At 46.0% G+C, this 23,263-nt stretch overlaps 1 protein-coding gene across 2 annotated transcripts in view; it reads right to left on the bottom strand.

Annotated features, from left to right (window-relative positions):
- LOC130276995 (malignant fibrous histiocytoma-amplified sequence 1 homolog) overlaps positions 1-23,263 on the bottom strand; it is an 89,161-nt gene that overhangs the window by 49,709 nt on the left and 16,189 nt on the right. For both annotated transcript variants that reach the window (XR_008845329.1, XM_056527125.1), the window contains exons 5-8: positions 22,619-22,805; positions 21,179-21,366; positions 16,460-16,950; positions 1,467-1,624 (exon numbers count right to left, since the gene is read on the bottom strand). Coding sequence is in view for 1 of the 2 variants with exons in the window: in XM_056527125.1 (XP_056383100.1) it covers positions 1,467-1,624; positions 16,460-16,950; positions 21,179-21,366; positions 22,619-22,805 (1,024 nt within the window). In the remaining variant the exon portion in view is untranslated. The remainder of the gene's footprint in view (positions 1-1,466; positions 1,625-16,459; positions 16,951-21,178; positions 21,367-22,618; positions 22,806-23,263) is intronic.

The following is a 23,263-nucleotide window of genomic DNA, read 5'->3' as shown; positions in this document are numbered from 1 at the left end:
TGTCCTAAAATGGACGCCGTACTGCTGTGAAGTTTATCGATAGTCCAAACAGCAGAGCTAAGATAGCAGGAGTGTGCACCTGGGTGCAATTTTTTTTTAGGGTTGGTCACAAGTTCTGTTTAAGGAGTAAATATTAGTGCATGGTGCACTCCCCCAAATTTTTTTCCCCACACGATAATAATTATTTTTTTGCAATACATGAAAAAGTGCAACTTGTCTCACAATAAAATAAGTCCTTATTGGGCCCTGTCAAAGGAAAAATAAAATGGAATTAAAACAAGCCCTTATTCAGCTCTGTTAATAGAAATATCAAAACGTCATGGATCCTATGAAAGTAAAAAAAAAGGAAAATGCTGTGGCCAGTGGGGTGGGCAAAAGTCACCAGGGATTGCCCAGATGATTCCAAACTCCATCACCGGCCATCATTGTTTGTCTTGTTACACATGCATGGTTTGCCTTTTGTATCATGTGTGTCCCTTCTCTCTCCCCTTCATTCTGTTCTCAGTATTGACTCCTCCCCTCCCTTCTTGTCTTTTTGCTTCATCCCTCATCTCACCCACATGTGTCTGTTAGCTGCTCACAGCATAATCTTTTGACCTATCCATTTGTTCATCGGTGTATGATCTGCACAGTTTGTAATAAATTTCATCACAATTTACAAGGTGTCTTTTGAATCGAGTCACTGTCAGCCAATTCAACTAAGATTGGAGGCTACTGCTATCGCTTCACAACTTTAAAGGGGTACTCTGCCCCTAGACATCTTATCCCCTATCCAAAGGATAGGGGATAAGATGTCAGATCGCCGTGGTGCCGCTGCTGGGGAGCCCCGGGATCCCCGCTGCGGCACTGCGCTATCATTACAGCACAGAGCGAGTTCGCTCTGCACATAATGACACGCAATACAGGGGCCGGAGCATCGTTATGTCACAGCTCCGCCCCTCATGATGTCACGGCCCCCCCCTTTCAATACAAGTCTATGGGAGGGGGCGCGGCGGTCGTCACGCCCCCTGCCATGGACTTGCATTAAGGGGACGGGCCGTGATGTCACGAGGGGCGGAGCCATGACGTCACGCAGCTCCGTCCCCTGTATCGCCCGTCATTACGCACAGAGCGAACTCGCTCTGTCAAGTAATGATAGCGCAGTGCCGCAGCGGGGATCCCGGGGATCCCCAGCAATGGCACCGCGGCAATCTGACATCTTATCCCCTTTACTTTGGATAGGGGATAAGATGTCTAGGGGCGGAGTACCCCTTTAAGTTCCAGAGATCACACTTTCAATGCTTAGACTGGAGAGGCAAAACACTGTTCATTCCTCTAAAACACTGCATCAATCCTGTAATAAGGGACTCTGTCAGTGTTTCGTACTGCCCATGGTTGGAGATACATTAAACTGATACATTAAACTGATGACGGATGCAAACGGCAATGTGAACCTAGTCTAACAAGAGCCAAATTGTGAGACTTACCATTGGTTCCTTTTGGTTTCCGGCTACGCATCTCAAGATAACTATCTGCCCATTGGTTGAACTGTTTTATCAACAGTGGTTTTCCATTGTTAACTAAAAGAAAATTGTCTTTTTCTACCCAGTGAGTGGAATAAAAGGAACACGATTTCACCATAAGTCTGTAATATAAAGCCAAATATCTATAAATTATTAGGTTGAATTGAGGAGTTAATTGCAGTTAACACTTAACAGTTTTCCCAGTTATTGGGGCATTCTACATGAATCAGTCAATAATGTTTATTAGATGAATGATGTTCAGCAGTTAGAGCCCCACTAATGTATAAATGTGATAAATATTATCTGATAGAAAACACATTTTAAACATCCTGCACTGCTTGAAGATTAAAGTGCACCTCCAGGTATAAAACAAATGCCACAATAGTTACTACAGCATAGGCTTTAAAGGACTTGTCCAAAAAAAATATTTGATCTCCTATCCACAAGATAGGGGGTAAGTACCTGATCGTGCAGGGTCCGATAGCTGAGACCCCCTGCAATCTCCAGAAGGGGACCCCAGCTCTCAGAGAGAGCGCATGCTATAGATGACACACTTTCTATTCATTTTTATGGGAGCCCGGAGTTGCCCGAGTACTTTGTTCCCTGGGGTCCCATTCTGGGGATCACAGGTAGTCTCAGCAGTCTGAACCCCTGCGATCAGGTACTTATTGCTGGACAACCCATTTAAAGGGAATCTGTCTGGCGTATTTGGTGCTAAGAGCTGCAGATACCATTGGATGACAATTAGGGTATAAAAGAAAGGCTGGTCACGTGGCAGCATGACGGACCACCCCACCGACCACCTGATGGAGCTAAGGAAGAATGCTTGCTAGCTCTCCACGGCTGAGGAACACTGGGATGAAGAGCCAGGATTATGCCTGGCTGGAGGAACATGGGAGACATGGATGTACTGTAAGTGGAATCAGTGTACTCCGCGATATGGCTGACACAATACTAATACAATACTAACTCGCATTATGAACGGGGGCAGTGCAGTGAAAGGGAATGCACTGAGTAATGGCCACACTGCGTCTGAGTTGCGGTAATGCCCTGGTGGAGGGGAGGGCTGGAGTTGTGATGTGTGGCTTGTGGGGGCTTTGGGATGTTATGGGGCCTTCTCCTCACAGGAGTGCGGGGCTGGGTTTGCTTTTGAGATGCTGTGCCCTGTCGGACTTTGCTGCTCCGCTAGCCTTCATTCGGATAAATGAGAGGGATCCAGATACAGTAGATTTTGGACTATTTGCTCATTCTCAGAGGCTGGAAAATTTGCTATATTACACTTTCTTACGTAGCTGTTTTTCCCTCAGCAAAGTGAGAGGCGGTGACCTACTGTCACGATGCCGGCTGGCAGGTAGTGGATCCTCTGTGCCAGAGAGGGATTGGCGTGGACCGTGCTAGTGGACCGGTTCTAAGCCACTACTGGTTTTCACCAGAGTCCGCCGCAAAGCGGGATGGTCTTGCTGCGGCGGTAGTGACCAGGTCGTATCCACTAGCAACGGCTCACCTCTCTGGCTGCTGAAGATAGGCGCGGTACAAGGGAGTAGGCAGGAGCAAGGTCGGACGTAGCAGAAGGTCGGGGCAGGCAGCAAGGATCGTAGTCAGGGGCAACGGCAGAAGGTCTGGAACACAGGCTAGGAACACACAAGGAACGCTTTCACTGGCACTAAGGCAACAAGATCCGGCAAGGGAGTGCAAGGGAAGTGAGGTAATATAGGGAAGTGCACAGGTGATTACCCTAATTGGAACCACTGCGCCAATCAGCGGCGCAGTGGCCCTTTAAATCGCAGAGACCCGGCGCGCGCGCGCCCTAGGGAGCGGGGCCGCGCGCGCCGGGACAGAACAGACGGGGAGCGAGTCAGGTAGGGGAGCCGGGGTGCGCATCGCGAGCGGGCGCTACCCGCATCGCGAATCGCATCCCGGCTGGCAGCGGGATCGCAGCGCCCCGGGTCAGAGGACGTGACCGGAGCGCTGCAGCGGAGAGAGAGAAGCGAGCGCTCCGGGGAGGAGCGGGGACCCGGAGCGCTCGGCGTAACAGTACCCCCCCCCTTGGGTCTCCCCCTCTTCTTAGAGCCTGAGAACCTGAGGAGCAGACTTTTGTCTAGGATGTTGTCCTCAGGTTCCCAGGATCTCTCTTCAGGACCACAACCCTCCCAGTCCACTAAAAAAAAATTTTTTCCTCTGACCTTTTTGGCAGCTAAGATTTCCTTGACCGAGAAGATGTCCGAGGAGCCGGAAACAGGAGTGGGAGGAACAGATTTGGGAGAAAAACGGTTGAGGATGAGTGGTTTGAGAAGAGAGACGTGAAAGGCATTAGGGATACGAAGAGAAGGAGGAAGAAGAAGTTTATAAGAGACAGGATTAATTTGACGCAAAATTTTGAAAGGACCAAGATAGCGTGGTCCCAACTTGTAGCTAGGGACACGGAAGCGGACATATTTAGCGGAGAGCCATACCTTGTCTCCAGGGGAAAAAACGGGAGGAGCTCTTCTTTTCTTATCCGCGAATCTCTTCATGCGTGAAGAAGCCTGTAAGAGAGAATTTTGGGTCTCTCTCCATATGATGGAAAGGTCACGAGAAATTTCATCCACAGCGGGCAGACCAGAGGGCAAGGGAGTAGGGAGGGGGGGAAGAGGGTGACGGCCGTACACCACGAAAAATGGGGATTTGGAGGAAGATTCAGAGACCCTGAAGTTATACGAGAATTCGGCCCATGGGAGAAGATCTGCCCAGTCATCCTGGCGGGAGGAAACAAAATGTCGCAAATAATCACCCAAGATCTGGTTAATTCTTTCTACTTGTCCATTGGACTGGGGATGATATGCAGAAGAAAAATTTAATTTAATCTTGAGTTGTTTACAGAGAGCCCTCCAGAATTTAGACACGAATTGGACGCCTCTATCCGAGACAATCTGCGTAGGCAACCCGTGAAGACGAAAAATGTGTACAAAAAATTGTTTAGCCAACTGAGGCGCAGAAGGAAGACCAGGAAGAGAGATGAAATGTGCCATTTTGGAGAATCGATCAACGACCACCCAAATAACAGTGTTGCCACGGGAAGGGGGTAAATCAGTAATAAAGTCCATACCAATCAGAGACCAAGGCTGTTCGGGGACAGGCAGAGGATGAAGGAACCCAGCGGGCTTCTGGCGAGGAGTCTTATCCCGGGCACAGATAGTGCAGGCTCGCACAAAGTCCACAACATCCGTCTCCAGAGTCGGCCACCAATAGAAGCGGGAGATGAGTTGCACAGATTTCTTGATACCCGGATGACCTGCGAGATGGGAGGAGTGACCCCATTTGAGGATTCCGAGGCGTTGGCGAGGAGAAACAAAGGTCTTTCCTGGAGGGGTCTGCCTGATGGAGGCAGGAGAAGTGGAGATCAGGCAGTCAGGTGAAATGATGTGTTGCGGAGAGAGTTCAACTTCTGAGGCATCCGAGGAACGAGAGAGAGCATCGGCCCTAATGTTCTTATCGGCAGGACGAAAGTGAATCTCAAAATTAAATCGGGCAAAGAACAGAGACCACCGGGCCTGGCGAGGATTCAGCCGTTGGGCAGACTGGAGGTAGGAGAGGTTCTTGTGGTCGGTGTAGATAATAACAGGAGAACTTGATCCCTCCAGCAGATGCCTCCATTCCTCAAGTGCTAATTTAATGGCTAGAAGCTCTCGATCCCCGATGGAGTAGTTCCTCTCCGCTGGAGAGAAGGTCCTAGAGAAAAAACCACAAGTGACAGTATGCCCGGAAGAATTTTTTTGTAGGAGAACAGCTCCAGCTCCCACTGAGGAGGCATCAACCTCCAATAGGAAGGGTTTGGAAGGGTCAGGTCTGGAGAGGACGGGAGCCGAAGAAAAGGCAGACTTGAGTCGTTTAAAGGCGTCTTCTGCTTGAGGAGGCCAGGACTTGGGATCAGCATTTTTTTTGGTTAAAGCCACGATAGGAGCCACAATGGTAGAAAAATGTGGAATAAATTGCCTGTAATAATTGGCGAACCCCAAAAAGCGTTGGATAGCACGGAGTCCGGAGGGGCGTGGCCAATCTAAGACGGCAGAGAGTTTGTCTGGATCCATCTGTAGTCCCCGGCCAGAGACCAAATATCCTAGAAAAGGAAGAGATTGGCATTCAAACAGACATTTCTCGATTTTGGCATAGAGTTGGTTGTCACGAAGTCTCTGAAGAACCATACGGACATGCTGGCGGTGTTCTTCTAGATTGGCAGAAAAAATTAGGATATCGTCCAGATATACAACAACACAGGAGTATAACAGATCACGAAAAATTTCATTGACAAAGTCTTGGAAGACGGCAGGGGCGTTGCACAGGCCAAAGGGCATGACCAGATACTCAAAGTGTCCATCTCTGGTGTTAAATGCCGTTTTCCACTCGTCCCCCTCTCTGATGCGGATGAGGTTATAGGCGCCTCTTAAGTCCAATTTAGTAAAGATGTGGGCACCTTGGAGGCGATCAAAGAGTTCAGAGATGAGGGGTAAGGGGTAGCGGTTCTTAACCGTGATTTTATTAAGACCGCGGTAGTCAATGCAAGGACGTAGGGAGCCATCTTTTTTGGACACAAAGAAAAATCCGGCTCCGGCAGGGGAGGAGGATTTACGGATAAAGCCCTTTTTTAGATTCTCCTGGACGTATTCGGACATGGCAAGAGTCTCTGGGGCAGAGAGAGGATAAATTCTGCCCCGGGGTGGGGTAGTACCCGGGAGGAGGTAGAGTCTCAGCTTGTTTTTTGCAGAAAACATCCGCGAAGTCCATATAGGCCTTAGGGAGACCGGTTACTGGAGGAACCACAGAGTTACGGCAAGGGTTACTGGGAACCGGTTTTAGACAGTTCTTGGAACAAGAGGACCCCCAACTCTTGATCTCCCCAGTGGACCAATCCAGGGTTGGGGAATGAAGTTGAAGCCAGGGAAGTCCAAGGAGAATCTCCGAGGTGCAATTGGGGAGGACCAAAAGTTCAATCCTCTCATGATGAGATCCGATGCTCATAAGAAGGGGCTCCGTGCGGAAACGTATGGTACAGTCCAATCTTTCATTATTTACACAATTGATGTAGAGGGGTCTGGCGAGACTGGTCACCGGGATGTTGAATCTGTTGACGAGAGAGGCCAAAATAAAATTTCCTGCAGATCCAGAGTCCAAGAAGGCCACTGTAGAGAAGGAGAAGGCAGAGGCAGACATCCGCACAGGCACAGTAAGACGTGGAGAAGCAGAGTAGACATCAAGGACTGTCTCACCTTTGTGCGGAGTCAGCGTACGTCTTTCCAGGCGGGGAGGACGGATAGGACAATCCCTCAGGAAGTGTTCGGTACTAGCACAGTACAGGCAGAGGTTCTCCATACGGCGTCGTGTCCTCTCTTGAGGTGTCAGGCGAGACCGGTCGACCTGCATAGCCTCCACGGCGGGAGGCACAGGAACAGATTGCAGGGGACCAGAGGAGAGAGGAGCCGAGGAGACGAAACGCCTCGTGCGAACAGAGTCCATATCTTGGCGGAGTTCCTGACGCCTTTCAGAAAAACGCATGTCAATGCGAGTGGCTAGGTGAATAAGTTCATGTAGATTAGCAGGAATTTCTCGTGCGGCCAGAACATCTTTAATGTTGCTGGATAGGCCTTTTTTGAAGGTCGCGCAGAGGGCCTCATTATTCCAGGACAATTCTGAAGCAAGTGTACGGAATTGTACGGCATACTCGCCAACGGAAGAATTACCCTGGACCAGGTTCAACAGGGCAGTCTCAGCAGAAGAGGCTCGGGCAGGTTCCTCAAAGACACTTCGGATTTCCGAGAAGAAGGAGTGTACAGAGGCAGTGACGGGGTCATTGCGGTCCCAGAGCGGTGTGGCCCATGACAGGGCTTTTCCGGACAGAAGACTGACTACGAAAGCCACCTTAGACCTTTCAGTGGGAAACAGGTCCGACATCATCTCCAGATGCAGGGAACATTGGGAAAGAAAGCCACGGCAAAACTTAGAGTCCCCATCAAATTTATCCGGCAAGGATAAGCGTATCCCAGGAGCGGCCACTCGCTGCGGAGGAGGTGCAGGAGCTGGCGGAGGAGATGACTGCTGAAGCTGTGGTAGTAACTGTTGTAGCATAACGGTCAGTTGAGACAGCTGTTGGCCTTGTTGCGCTATCTGTTGTGACTGCTGGGCGACCACCGTGGTGAGGTCAGCGACAACTGGCAGAGGAACTTCAGCGGGATCCATGGCCGGATCTACTGTCACGATGCCGGCTGGCAGGTAGTGGATCCTCTGTGCCAGAGAGGGATTGGCGTGGACCGTGCTAGTGGACCGGTTCTAAGCCACTACTGGTTTTCACCAGAGCCCGCCGCAAAGCGGGATGGTCTTGCTGCGGCGGTAGTGACCAGGTCGTATCCACTAGCAACGGCTCACCTCTCTGGCTGCTGAAGATAGGCGCGGTACAAGGGAGTAGGCAGGAGCAAGGTCGGACGTAGCAGAAGGTCGGGGCAGGCAGCAAGGATCGTAGTCAGGGGCAACGGCAGAAGGTCTGGAACACAGGCTAGGAACACACAAGGAACGCTTTCACTGGCACTAAGGCAACAAGATCCGGCAAGGGAGTGCAAGGGAAGTGAGGTAATATAGGGAAGTGCACAGGTGATTACCCTAATTGGAACCACTGCGCCAATCAGCGGCGCAGTGGCCCTTTAAATCGCAGAGACCCGGCGCGCGCGCGCCCTAGGGAGCGGGGCCGCGCGCGCCGGGACAGAACAGACGGGGAGCGAGTCAGGTAGGGGAGCCGGGGTGCGCATCGCGAGCGGGCGCTACCCGCATCGCGAATCGCATCCCGGCTGGCAGCGGGATCGCAGCGCCCCGGGTCAGAGGACGTGACCGGAGCGCTGCAGCGGAGAGAGAGAAGCGAGCGCTCCGGGGAGGAGCGGGGACCCGGAGCGCTCGGCGTAACACCTACACTCAAATCCTGACTCGGAACAGAACACAGCACTGAACTGTAAGTCCTTCCTTTCCTCTTTCTTTTTTGCTGTTTTCCCCTAATGTTAACAAGAGAGGAATAAGGCAAGACATGACGAAGTGAAAAGGTAAATAATATATAGATACTGAAATACCCTTCCCGCTCTGTGCTTACTTATAGATTGCTAGCAACAAGTGCAGATATGCCACCTAAAGCCAACGCTACAAAATCTTTTTTTTGGGGGGGGGGGGGGGGGGGGAGTGATGCCCCACACAATACAAGAATGGATACATTTTTGAAGTTCCCACTTGATAATATTAAAACCAGGAATCAGAAACAAGCAGGACAAGAACAAGAATCGCATAACACCATGAGCGGATCGAGATTCGCTATATTACAGTCAGGGTACGATGATTTAGAAATTGAAAGAGGGAACCTAGACGCACAGGTTCTGAATACAATTTTGAGTGGGGTTGAAAAATGCAACAAGGCACTGGAGGATTTAACAACGCAGGTGGGAGCTTTAAGTGCAGAAGTCTCCTTTATAAGAGAAGATACTAATAAAATTAAGGACAGAGTTAAGCAAATAGAAAAAGCGGTACCGCATATGGAGAAGGAGCTGGGTGAGATGAGAAAAGAACGGGAAGATATGAAAGAAGATAATAAATACCTTAAAGAAAAGGTGGCAGATTTAGAAGATAGATCTCAACGTAATAATGTACGGATTGTGGGGATTCCGTAGGGTGAAGAAGGGGAAAACCCTATATCTTTTATTGAAAAATGGCTGAAGGAGGTTGCTGGGGACTCTCTGCTTACTAACCTGTTTCATGTTGAGAGGGCTCACAGGATCCCCATGAATAAGCCCTCTACGGGACTTGCCCCAAGAACGCTATTTGTTAAGTTATTATGCTCTCAGGACAGAGACAGCTTACTAAAGATCTCAAGAGATAAGGGAGCAATACCATTTGGGAACTCTAAATTGTATTTGTACCCGTATTTCTCAAGGGACACCCAGCGTAGAAGAATGGCCTTTAACCCTGTCAAAAAGAGACTTCATGCTGCCGGCATTACATTTTCTCTATTGTTTCCAGCTAGGCTGAGGATAATATTTGAAGAAAGGGTGTATTATATAGCTGCACAAGTTGAATATATGATTAAGGAAGATGATGTTCTAAAAAGTTTTTTTTTCAAAATTGGATAGTAGGGGAGGTAGCACAGTGGAGTTAATGGAAGGGGGTAGATGTATGCACTTAGGAGGGGGAAAAATTCCCACCTGTAATATGTTTAATAAAGTATGGAGATTTACGAGACGATTATTGGGGATTCAGGGGAGTATGCACTATACACTATTGTGGGGTAATGGATATTTTCCAGAAATGTTGAAATTGAAAGATTATGTAGATTGGGAGAAAAATGGAGTGGTTAGAGTTATAGATTTAGTGGTAGAGAACATGTTAAAAGAGTGGAGAATACTAAATAGGGAATTTACGGTAATATAAAACAGAGCAATTATTTTCTGTATTTACAAATTAAAAGCACATTTGAGAAAGAGAAAAATAACCCTAGATGGGTAATAGGCAAATATGAATTAATGGATCATATATTTGGGCTTCAACCTTCTTCTATAAAAGCATTGGGTATGGTATACAAGGGATTGGTTAGATCTTTCCTGGAAAAGTCGCCCCCAAAAAGCAGGGTTAAATGGATGCAAGAAGTGGGTCAGATAGAAGGAGAAGAATGGAGAGAAGTGTTTGTTGATATCACACACTCATCCCTAAATATGAATCACAAAATTTCAATGATTAAATTGGCACATAGGATTCCATAAACACCCGGGTTCCTACATAAAATAGGAAAAAGAGTGGACTCTAAGTGCCCAAAATGTGATATGGAAGAAGCTGAGCTGTCTCATATGTTGTGGGTCTGCCCAAAACTACACGCTTTTTGGAAAGAGGTCTATAAAATAGTAGAGATGAGAATGAAAATAAAGATAACATTCAATATTAAAACTGCTATTTTAGGGATAGGATTAAGGGAACAGGAGAAGAACAGTGTCATTATTAAGGTCTTTTGCATGGCTAGAATAATCATCCTGAGGAGAATGTTTAGTCCTAAGGGTTGGTCCTAAGGGTCCAAGTTGTGATGAGTGGCAGAGAGAAATTGAACAAAGGAGAAGATTTGAAGATATTCATTATCGAGGGAGAAAATTGGGCTCAAAAATAGAAATAAAATGGAAGTGGGAGGGGACATCCTAGCTGGTAGTGGGGTAGGGGGAGAGGGGTTGAAGGGAAGGGGAATTAATGTATACATTTCATGAATATGTGCTTTGTATTGTTGTAATTTTTATAAAATGTAAGAAAGACTTGGAATATAAAAAGGGTATAAAAGAAAACTGGACCTTTCATGGAGCTGATGGGGTTGCCAGGATTTTTTGCTGTTAAGAAGTTGCTCAAGTGCCACAGCATGACATGCTGCCTTGTATTCCCTCAACTCCAATCCTTCCCTGACTTATGTGCAAGGCTCGGTATTTCAATCAAGCAGGGGCTGGGAAGGTAGTGCCAGTAAGGAGTAATGCTAGGCTGTGGCACCTAAGCACTGGCCGACCACCTTGACACTTGGTGGTAAAGGGCTTTGTTAGCTGTTGGATATTTTCAGTTAGTTGCAGAAGCATGAAGTACGATGTATGTGCTGCTAAGGAATAGGAGGGAGAAGAATATTGGTAATCAACTGCATTGAAAAGTGTAAGATTATGGCATTTACTATACATTATGTGATATTAATGGATATCATGAGATATGGTGTACCTGGCAATCTCTGTGGTTCTAGAATTGCAAAGGAGTCCAATCTATAATGTGTATTTCAAGGGGTATATAAATCTAATAAAATTATGGTATATTGCTAGGTTTTATGATTGTGGTGTCCAGCCTCTGAGACACTCAACAATCAGGAGAATAAAAGGGGTTGCAGGGCTGTTTTTTGTGGCACTCCAGACTACCTAGCTGGGCAAGGATACAAAAGAAAAAGAAGCGCTCCATAGTGCATTAACCGGGCAAGTTGATATTCACAGTACTTTACTGGAAGCGCTTACCCGGTAGGTTGTGCTAGTATACCAGGCACAACACTGTTAAGAGTTTCCAAAATGCAGCCAGTCCCGCCACCACATAGGTGTTCTGGTTACAGCAACCTCCAAAAACTCCCAAGGGACTTCAATAGGCGCAGAAAGGATGAGGAGTTATAGATGTATACACGATGGCATTTATTTGCAGAACAACGCGTTTCGACGCCAGGACGGGCATCTTTCTCAAGTTCATAGCAAATGTTGACAAAGGAACATATTTATACAAAAAACAGACAAAAAGAACATATTTATACAAAATTACATATTTGATTATCTTTTTGTCTGTTTTTTGTATAAATATGTTCCTTTGTCAACATTTGCTGTGAACTTGAGAAAGACGCCCGTCCTGGCGTCGAAACGCGTTGTTCTGCAAATAAATGCCATCGTGTATATTAAGACATCCAAATAGTATTACAGTCACAGTAGTCGGCACAAATCCCCAACGGATAAATCAAACACAGTGTGCAGCAGTAAACTGAGACCTTGAACCCCATAGAGCACAATGACCCACATTTATCATTGTCTTTAGGCTGTTTTTTGTGTCTAAAAAAGGGGGCAAAAAAGGCGCAAGCAGGGTTTTTTGCGCCTTTTTGTTTACACATTTCTGCTGATTTTGAGTTGCAATCCACTGATTTTGAGTTGCAATCCACTGATTTTGGCAATAGACATGATATGGAAGGGATTTATCATTTCCCCTTTTTGTATAAAGGAGCAAAAAAAAAGGCGCAAAGCCACTGAAAAGTCTCTAAAACTACACCAGCCCAGACATGGTGTAGCTTTTTGGTGTATGTGTAGACAGAAATTTCAGAAAATGGGACCTGCACAAAATTTATCAAAGCTCTTTTACCTTTTAATAAATTTGGTGCTCCTACACATTATCAGCACACACAAAAAAGGTGTAAAAAATGCTTCACTTGCACTGCAATGATAAATGTGGGCCAATGATCATACAAATCACTTCCAATAAGAAATGGGCAGCACTCACCACCTCGGTGCGGGAAAGTTCTTCTTTTATTCCAGTGCAAAAGACAGGTATAACATGTAAAAATGGACCAGGATGCAACAGATCAGATGCAACAATGTGTTCATAGCATGAGATTGCACCTCAACAGAATTCAGAAAGTTTGTACATTATCTTAACGAAACCAACAATATGAATTTGAGGATTACATCAAAAGTAGACAGAAAACCCACCGCATTCAACTCTCTCCTTTACTATACCAGCTATTATCTGGACCATGTGAACATGTGAAGCGGTTCTGTATGGACAATTTTTACGTCTTCGACTTAATAAATAGTTTGGATGGAAGTTTTTATTGGGCAAGCTAGCGAACTGAAGGAGAGACTTCTTGGAGACAACTTGGATAAAGCAATAGAGAAAGCTTTTCTGCAGGATAGATAAAATCTTCTGTACAAAAAAGAAAAGGTTTGCAAGTGAGCAAAATAGATTTTCGTTTCCTTTCAAATTTGCTCAAATTTTTCTTTCACTTGCTAATACTATAAAGAAAGCTACGGTAATACTAAGAATTTGTATTATTTTGAAACTAAAGAAAAAAGATGCAATTGACTCACCAAATTAGGACAAACAGGTAATCATAAATGTGGTACCTGTGCATGGTGCCCGCATCTCTTGTCGGGTAAAGCATTTGTAGTTGGAGATTTCAGAGTATGCAATCTAATTACTTGTAGAACACCCTGGGTAGTATGTAATATCCTTTATTAATGCAGTCATTTTTACATTGGTAGCACAAAAAGACCAATAAATGTCAGATTCAGGGAGCATGTATACTCTGAGGTCAAAGAAGGGTTCTCCTCGTTTATTTGCCATTTGAATAAAGTCCATAACAGAGATTGCAGTGATCTAGTCTTCCATGGAATTGAGAGAGTTAATGTCAAGGAAGGTAAAGATAAATGATAAGCCCTGTTACAAGCCGAAGCGAGATGGATTCTGAAAACCAGCAGACTTGAACGAAAGACTAGTGTTCTTGTAGAGTGAATTACAGTTTTCAGATTTAGTTTTTAATTAGTGTTTTTATGAATTAATGTTGGTGTAAACCTACCTTTATCCACGTCACTGAGAAGCAGTACTTCAGTATGTGAAGTGGATCAAAGAGGCAGGGTCTGAAGCATGTAGTATGCACACGCCTTAGCCGGATCTGATCTGTTGCGTCCTGGTCTGTTTTAACATGTTTTCCTGTTTTTTGCACCAAAATAAAAAGAATTTTCCCACACCGAGTGCTGCCCACATATTGGAAGTGATAAATTGGAATATTATTACTCTTCAGAAATGTGTCCAGACCTCTATTGAACTCTATTATTGTGTAACAACCTTCTTGGCAGAGAGTTCCATAGTTTCACTTCTCTTACAGTAAAGAACCCCCGTCTGTGCTGGTGTAGAACCCCTCTTTCCTCTAGGTATAGAGGAGGCCCATTTGTTATAGATACAGTTCTGGGTATAAATAGATCATGCAAGAGATCTCTGTATTGTTCCCCTGATATAATTTTAAGCGGACCTGTCAGATCCCACAAAAAAAAAATAACAAACTGTTACTTAGTACCTAATCCTGACCATGTACATCTACATTTTTATGCCTATATCACCTATATTTATTATAAGAATACCTCCTTCCATTAGCTCACAGTGTTAGAAATCCTCTCTGGGGAAGGGGGCGTGTCCCTCCCTTCTGGTTGTGGGAGGTGATTGGTCTGTCTGCTCATCCAGCCCCGTCTATGTCCTGCTGCTGCAGTACTGGTTAGTGTTCCAGTAGGTATTATTTTAGGTATTGTAAGTATTGTTTGTTTTATTTATTAAATATAAAAAAATAATTAAGTAACCATATTACAAAAGGCCTTTAATTTTTATCAGTTACAATATATAAAAAGATTTCGATCTGATAGTGCCCATTAAAGCCTTCTGTGGACCCTCTCCCGCTCCACTCTATCTTTCTTGCACAATACTGCTGTCTTGAGTATTTAATATGTGCCATTCCTGGGGAACAGACCCTGTTACTATAGGCAGTCCCTAAATATAAGAAATAAAGGTTGAGCTATCACTTTCCTTAACTCCCTTAACCGTGGCCCATTTATCCTTACGATTGGTGGGAGTGCCTGTTTTCAGATTGCCATTGGTCATAAAGTGATGGAATTGTCATTACTTGATGAGATTGTGATATTCCTTTAGGGTAGGGTCACACAGTGCAGTCATGCAGTGTGACTGTGACACGCGGGCCTGGCTCCAAACCTCACTGCGCACACAGAGCAGAGTAGCCCTGTGTGTCTGCTCGGAGGAGAATATGTTGTGTATTTCCCGTTGCGCAGTGGATTTTGCAGTGTGTGAAATAAACTGCATATATGCAATGTGTGACTCTAAAGGGTGTATTCACATGTATAGTATTCTGAACATATGTGATACACAGGATTTGATGCTGCAGATTTGAAGCTTTGTTCAGTCATTTAGTTTACATTGTAATCTGCAGCATAAAATCTGCAGCTTCAAATATTGCGCATCTTATAGGCACTGGATACTGTACATGTAAATAGACCTTGTGTGAAGGGAGTAATAATGAAAAGAAAACAGGACCCTAGGAAGATGATGTCACTATACTCCCCTCTTGCCATAAGCCAACAAACGTGCAATTGCTCATTCATCAGCTGATCTCTAGGATTGTGCAGCCCAAAAGACAATCTTTGGGTGGCTATATACCCTCCTGTGTAAACGGGAGATGTGCAGCAGATAAGCATGTAAGTGAAGAGTCGTACGAATGATCATTCAGCCAATTAAAAGGCTAATTAAATCATTTATCAGATCTGCGCTCATATTGGACATGGGTCTACCGCCCTAAAAGGATCCTTCGGTCATTATCAGAAGACATCTTCCTGTGGTTATTCTGACAACTCGGCATTTTAGATTACTTTCAAATATCTACCATACTTATGCTGCTACACTACTATACTGAATACCGTATTTTTCGCCATATAAGACGCACCTTTTCTTCGCCAAAACTGGGGGGAAAAAGTCAGTGCGTCTTATACGGCGAATACACCCCTATCGCGGCGGTCCCTGCGGCCATCAACGGCCGGGACCCGCAGCTAATACAGGACATCACCGATCGCGGTGATGCCCTGTATTAACCCTTCAGACGCGGCGATCAAAGCTGACTGCCGCGTCTGAAGGGAAAGTGACACTAACCCGGCTGTTCAGTTGGGCTGTTTGGGACCGCCGCGGTTTCACCGCGGTGGTCCCGAACAGCCCAACTGAATAGCCGGGTTAGTGCTTACAGAACACCGGGGGGGACCTTACCTGCCTCCTCGGTGTCTTCTCCGTTCAGGGATCCCCTGTATGCCGGTGCTCTCCTTCCTCATCATCACATCGTCGCGTACGTGCGTAGGCGTGCGTAACGATGTGATGGCGGCGACGGAGAGCGAGGATACCCGGCCGGCAGCAGAGACGTTCCAGAGCGACGGGGACACGGCGACAGCCATGGAGCGACATCCAGGGCAGCGGTGACGGGTCCGGAGCGGCGGGGACACGTGAGTATTACCTCCTATGCAGTGGTCTTCAATCTGCGGACCTCCAGATGTTGCAAAACTACAACTCCCAGCATGCCAGGTCAGCCGTTGGCTGTCCGGGCATGCTGGGAGTTGTAGTTTTGCAACATTTGGAGGTCCGCAGGTTGAAGAACACTATTGGGTTCAAAATCTTTATTCTTTTAGATTTTGCCCCTAAAAATTGGGTGCGTCTTATACACCGGTGCGTCCTATAGGACGAAAAATACGGTATATTTCATACTCGACCAGGTTCAATGTCTGATTGTTTTCCTGTTTACAGATGATGGTTATTTTGGTTTATAACAATTAAAATTAAAATAGGGTTATATTTCAAGAAATAAATAGTTTACAGGACCATACCTTTGGAAAAAACCTTCTGGAATTCGAGGAGATAAATACATTCTAATGTGAATGTCATCATGGTGGTCTCCTCCCCACCGCTCAGCAACTTCCATAAAATTGTTGAGATAGGTAGGAAAAAGGTAGCACAGTTCTTTCTGAGAGTCTTTCACAAACCAGGTGTTTCCCGGAACAAACTCCAGTGCATTTGGATTGAGTTTCTTCATGTTCCTAACAGACATGCAGATCTGGAAATGCATGAGGAGACTTAGTAGCTTTCCATTCTGAGATCCATGTCCGATCAGATCATGAAATAGATCCTCTGAATCCTGCAGACAAAGGGTCTGTAGCTGGTGTTTAACTAAAACCCGAATGGCTTGAAAACGGATCATAGCTTTAGACTGTAGCGTTTCTTGCCATTTAAGAACATCGCGTTTGAAGGCTCTTTCAGAAATAAGAACTTCAGCTGGTATCGCCCCTAGTTGGTCGTAGAGATCATGTCTAACAAGCATCTGTGAATAGGATATTTCATATTTACTTCTGATCAGATGATACTTTACAAAAAGAAATGATGAAAGAAACAATGGGGGGAATAAATAAAAATTGTCAAAAAGAGTAACTGTCTTAGTTGCCAATAGCAACCAATCATGATGCAGCTTTCATTTTTAACAGGCATTATATAAAGTGAAAGCTGAGGTATGATTGGTTACTATGATCAACTATGGCAGTTTGTTTTTTAGGTAGTTTTCACACACACACACACACACACACCAGAGTTGTTACAATGTGATCACTGTGGATCCGCAACTGCAGATTTTACAACTATGAATCTGGTGTGTGTAAATGCACTCTATGGGTACGGTACCACGCAGTGGCGTACCAAGGGCGGGGGGGTGCGGCCTGCCCCGGGTGCCACTCACAAGGGGGGTGCTGGACTGGGGGTGTCGGACTGGCCATCGGGCATTTGCCCGGTGGGCCGGGCCGTCCTCCTGCCCTGTACAGTAACACAGGCCGGACTGGCCTATTGGCAAACCAGGAAATGTCCCTGTTCGGCCGCTTGCCCTGTTGGCCGGCCAGTCCGATAGTGTGAAAGCCTGGGGGTGGAGCACGCTCGGCCTCCGGCTCCCATTTCTGTGCCTAGCATTTGCTCTCCGGCTACGTCCTGATGCCGGCCCTAGGTATTCTGAGAGTGTGACGTGACCGAAGCGTCATTACGCGGCTGCCGGCCGACACGCGTAGCTGTGCTGGCTTTTATCTGGGGAAGGTGCTGCCCTGAATCCCCGGCAACTAAAAAGGTACCAGCAGGGGTGGGGGTTGTCTAATCTGGGGGTACTACCTGTCTAATCTGGGGGTACTACCAACCTACTGGGGGTGGGTCTAATCTGTGGGTACTACCTGCCTATTGGTGGGAGGTTAATCTGGGGCTCCTGCCTGCCTACCGGGGGGGGGGGGTAATCTGGGGCTCCTACCTGCCTACTGGGGGGTTTGATCTGGGGGTATTACCTGCCTACTGGGGGGGGGGTAATCTGGGTGTACTAACTGCCTACTATGGGGGTTAATCTGGGGGGTACCACCTGCCTACTGGGGGGGGTATAATCTGGGGGTACTACCTGCCTACTGGAGAGTATAATCTGGGGGTAATACCTTCCTACTGGGGGGGTTAATCTGGGGGTAATACCTGCCTACTGGGGGGGGTGGTTAATCTCTGGGTAATACCTGCCTACTGGGGGGGGGGTTAATCTGGGGGTACTAACTGCCTACTGGGGGGGTTGATCTGGGGGTACTACCTGTCTACTGGGGGGGGGGGTAATCTGAGGGTACTACCTGTCTACTGGGGGGGATTAATCAGGGGGTACTACCTGTCTACTGGGGGGGTCTAATCTGGGGGTACAACCTGCCTACTGGGGGGGATTGATCAGGGGGTACTACCTGTCTACTGGGGGGGATTGATCAGGGGGTACTACCTGTCTACTGGGGGGAGGGGGTTAATCTGGGGGTACTACCTGCCTACTGGGGGGTGTCTAATCTGGGGTTGCTACCTGCTTGCTGGGGGGGTCTAATCTGGGGGGACTACCTGTCTACTGAGGGCGAAGGGGGTTAACTTGGAGGTACTACCTGTCTACTGGGGGAAAGGGGGTTAATCTGGTGGTACTGTCTACTTGGGGGGGTCTCATCTGGGGATACTACCTGTCTACTGGGGAGGGGGGTCTAATCTGGGGGTACTTCCTGCCTACTGGTGGGTGGGTTAATCTGGGGGTAGTACCTGTCTACTGTGGGGGATTGATCAGGGGGCACTACCTGTCTACTGGGGGGGGTCTAATCTGGGGGTACTTCCCGCCTACTGGGGGGTCTAATCTGGAGGTACTACCTGTCTACTGGGGGGAGGGGGTTAATCTGGGGGTACTACCTGCCTACAGGGGGGGTGTCTAATCTGGGGGTGCTGCCTGCTTGCTGGGGCGGGGGGGGGGGGCTAGTCTGAGGGGACTACCTGCCTACACACCTTCCAACCTAACTACCGAGAGATGAGACATGGGGGGAGGAGAATGTGACATGACATGGGGGGAGAATGTGGCATGAAATGGACATGTGACATAGGGGGAGAATGTGACATTGGGGGGGGGGGGAACCAAGAGTCCAAGATGTTTGTTCTGCAGATGAAGAGAGATCAAGTTTTGGCTGGAAGGAGACATCATGGCGGTTTGAGTTGGACGGGGAAGAAAAGGAGGACGACGCTGATTAGAAAAGACGTGACCTGTGAGTTCCTTCATGTAGCTGTAATCACTTATATGGTATATGTCATGTGTACAGCTGGTATGTACCTCTATATGGTCCTGTATATAATCACTTATATGGTAGATATCCTGTGTACAGCTGGTATATACCTCTATATGGTCCTGTATATAATCACTTACAGTATATGGTATACAAATCCAGTGCCTAGGTGGTATCTACCTCTATATGGTGAAAGTATGTGGGGATATTGGTCTTTTGTATAGTCGATTTTATTCAGTAACAATATAGCGGCATTAGTCAGTAATAATGGTAGTGGTGGTCATGGTGTGGCAGTATTATTTGTAAGGGACTGGTAACACACAAAACTTGCACTGTGCACGCATTTTGATTTTGTTTGGAGATGCTGACCTTTTTTTTTTTTTTTGTACTGGTAAGATTAGTAAGTATTATTGGTCTCAGATTTGTTCAGGAACAGTATGATGGTAATATGTTTAGTGGTAATAATCCTCTTTTTACTGTGGTATTATTGGTAATATTGGTCTCAGTATACAGGATTTGGTCAGTAACAGTATGATGGTGATATGTATGATGATAATATTCCTCCTTGTATACTGGTATTATTGGTCCCAGTATACAGGGTTTGCTCAGTAACAGTATCATGGTAATATGTATGGTGATAATATTTCCTCCTTACATACGGGTGTTATTTGGTAACTGTCTAATTTTATAATGTGTGTATATATAGATATATATCTATATATACACTTTTTTTTTCATTATGTACCCTAATGTGCAGCAGGGGAGGAGTGTTGCGGCGGCGCACAGCGTGACGTCACAACGCTGACGCCGCCTTCACAGATCTTTTAAAGGAGCGGAAGGATCCATCACCAGTGGTCGGATGGAGGCATCATCAAAATGTAAGTAAATCATTCTATGTGAAGGGAGGCGGTGTAATTAAGGGGGGAGGGGTTGTAATTTAGGGTGGGGGGAAAGGGTTGTAATTAAAAGGAGGGAGGGAGGAGGTGCAATTAAGGGTGGATGGAGGTGGTGTAATTAAAGGGGGGAAGGAGGGGGTGTAATGGGGAGGGGGTGTAATTAAGGGGTGGAGGGATGGGGTGTAATTAGAGGGGGGAAGGGAGGGGGTGTAATTAGAGGGGGGAAGGAAGGGGGTGTAATTAGAGGGGGGAGGGAGGGGGCAGCATATTTTACGGTGCGCAAAATCTGCTGCTGCAGCGGGAAAAACACTGCGTAATCCCCAATCACCATAAACACAGGGCTTTCTTGCTGCAGCACTATGTGTGCAGGGAGTTTTGGAGGTGGGGCCATGCGTCACAGTCATGCTGGGGGCGGCCCCGCCTCCAAAACTCTCTGCACACATAGGGCTGCTGCAGGAAAGCCTTGTGTGTATGGTGATCGAAGATTTCACAGCGTATTTCCCACTGCAGCAGCAGATTTTGCACAGCGTGAAATACACTGCTTAAACGGTAAGTGGGACCATACCCTTAGACAGTTTTTATTCATTATGCACCTCATTGTATCTAAAACATAAAAAACTTTAAATTAAAGAAGTACCATGGGGAGAAACTTATCCCCTATCCAAAGGATAAAGCATACGTTTTAGATCGCAGGGGGTCAGACCGATGGGACCCTATGAGGCCCGGCTCTCCCCGTCAGTGGCGCATCACAACCCCTGCACGAAGCATGGGCCACCACACCCCCTCCTTATACTGTATCTCTATGGGAGTGCCGGAGATAGCCGAACGGCTCTCCCATAGAGATATATGGAGGGGGAATGGCACCTCTGCTTTGTGTGGGGATCATGACGTGCCACTCCCTGGGAGAGCCTGGGCTCCGTACAGGAGATCACAGGGGGTCCCAGCAGTTAGATCCCTGTGATCTAAAACTTATCCACTATCCTTTGGATAGGGATAAGTTTTCCCCATGCTATATCTCCTTCAAGTTACAAGGCACGAAATAGAGAAAGCAAGCTGTTTAATGGGACCAAACCTTGAAGACTGCGATGAGGAATGCAGGTTTCAGAAATACAGTGTTTAGTAATTGCTTGATGTCTTCATACCACACAATCAGACCAATTCTATGGAGATATCGCAAAATATCTTTGAGAAGGTTTTTGTCCAGGTCCCTGTTGGTCTTAAGCATGACTTCATTTAAAAGATGATCTAAATCCATCATTCCTGTGAGACAAATATTAGTGATTCTGGTTAGTTATTTTAAATATAGAGAATTTAAGGTGTCAAGTAAAATGTCTGAAGGCCTTCCGACTCTCCCATGACAGATGATATTGCGGGAGAGAAGGAGCAGGCATATTGGATTTCAATTGCCCAACCTTATTGTCATCAGAGAGATGGATGGGCCAAGCAGTCTGGCAGCGGCTTACCTGTACCAAATGTTCATGTATTTGGGGAGGACAAAGAGATAAAGAAAAGAAACAGAGGAAGATCCATGGAATGGGTACTGCAAATAAGTAACCTATTTCAAAAGGCAAAACGATCGATCAGCCTAAACTACAGTATATGTGTATAGTTTTTATTATACTTTTACACTTTTTTAGCCCCACTAGGGGACTTGAACATCTAATTTCCTGATTGCTGGTATAACACACTGAAATTATTTTGTATTGCAGTGTATTATGCATGTGAATGTAAACAGAATATTAGGCTAATATGTTAACAAAAATGGCAGATCTGGAGGCCATTGTTAAGCTTCTTACTGCTATAGCAATAATTTGGCACCAACTGCATTATGGAGGGAGCAAAAAATTAACAACCATTTAAATTTCTCAGATACTTTTGACTGAGACATCTAAGCAGATAAACTTTTGGGAGTGGAGTTACAGTATCTCTGATCCCAGCAGTTGTGGCAGAATCAAGCTGTGTAATACAGCCCCACTCCTACCGCAAGATCTACATCACACAAATGTATGACTTGAAGATAAAACAGAAAGTAAAAAGGGGTTATCTGTGTAAAGACCCCCAAATGCAGTAACATAACAAAACTGTTACTTACTTCCCCCTCCCCCCACACTGGTCCCCTGTTCCACTTCCGTTCAGTGCTTCGGTGTTACTGCAGAAGCAGAGGTTGAGGGACCTCTGCAGTCAGTCAGCCGACTTGGCGGTCACACTCTGTAGCTGGGATCTTAAAATGAATATACATAGACACCCTAGACATACGGCACACTATATACCTCTGTTTTTTTTATTATCAATGCAACTTTAAGGCTCTTATTTTAATAAACACTGATAAAAATTCCGGCAGGTCAAAATGTTACATATAATGCCATTGACAGAAGAAAGGGCACATCAGCAATTAAAATTGGCCCTTATAGCAGTACAATTTCGTACATATCAGCCTCATGCTTTTCACTACTCCTCCATTTAATTTACATGGCCATGGATACAGAATATGATACTTTAATGTTTGACTTACCATGTTGTGGAGTCTCTTCATTTTGTTTCACTTCAAGTATGGCATTTTCCACTATTTTGTAGATTGGGGGTAGCATTTTAATTATATTTGGAAATAATTCTTCCTTGCATACAGTATTTAAAATATGATTCTGAAGCTTTTCGATGTCATTGTAGTGTATGCCTCTGATAGGGAACACCTTCAAAATCTATGAAATACAAAAAAAAATATGAATTACTTTACATAATTACATCATGAATTAAATTGTCAGTATAGAAACCAACAATACAGTCTCCATCATTTTGATGGAAAAATAGCACTACAGTTTCTTTTATAATTTTTTTAACTTTTTTTTTACCTTTTACATTTAGCCCCCCATGGGAACATGTGATTGATTCATTGCCTGTACAGTACCCTGCAAAACTCATGCATTCCAGTTAACTGTTATTTTACTGATGTGAGTGGGGGTGGGCTAGCACTCCCCTGTGCTCTCTCCTGTCTGATAGGACTCCTCTGTGCTCTCTCCTGTCTGATAGGACTCCTCTGTGCTCTCTCCTGTCTGATAGGACTCCTCTGTGCTCTCTCCTGTCTGATAGGACTCCTCTGTGCTCTCTCCTGTCTAATAGGACTCCTCTGTGCTCTCTCCTGTCTAATAGGACTCCTCTG

Source organism: Hyla sarda, chromosome 6 (assembly GCF_029499605.1).
Source record: "Hyla sarda isolate aHylSar1 chromosome 6, aHylSar1.hap1, whole genome shotgun sequence".
In the NCBI taxonomy this organism is placed as follows: domain Eukaryota; kingdom Metazoa; phylum Chordata; class Amphibia; order Anura; family Hylidae; genus Hyla; species Hyla sarda.
Note: the sequence above shows the minus strand (reverse complement) of the source record. Positions and strands in the feature narration are given on the sequence as shown.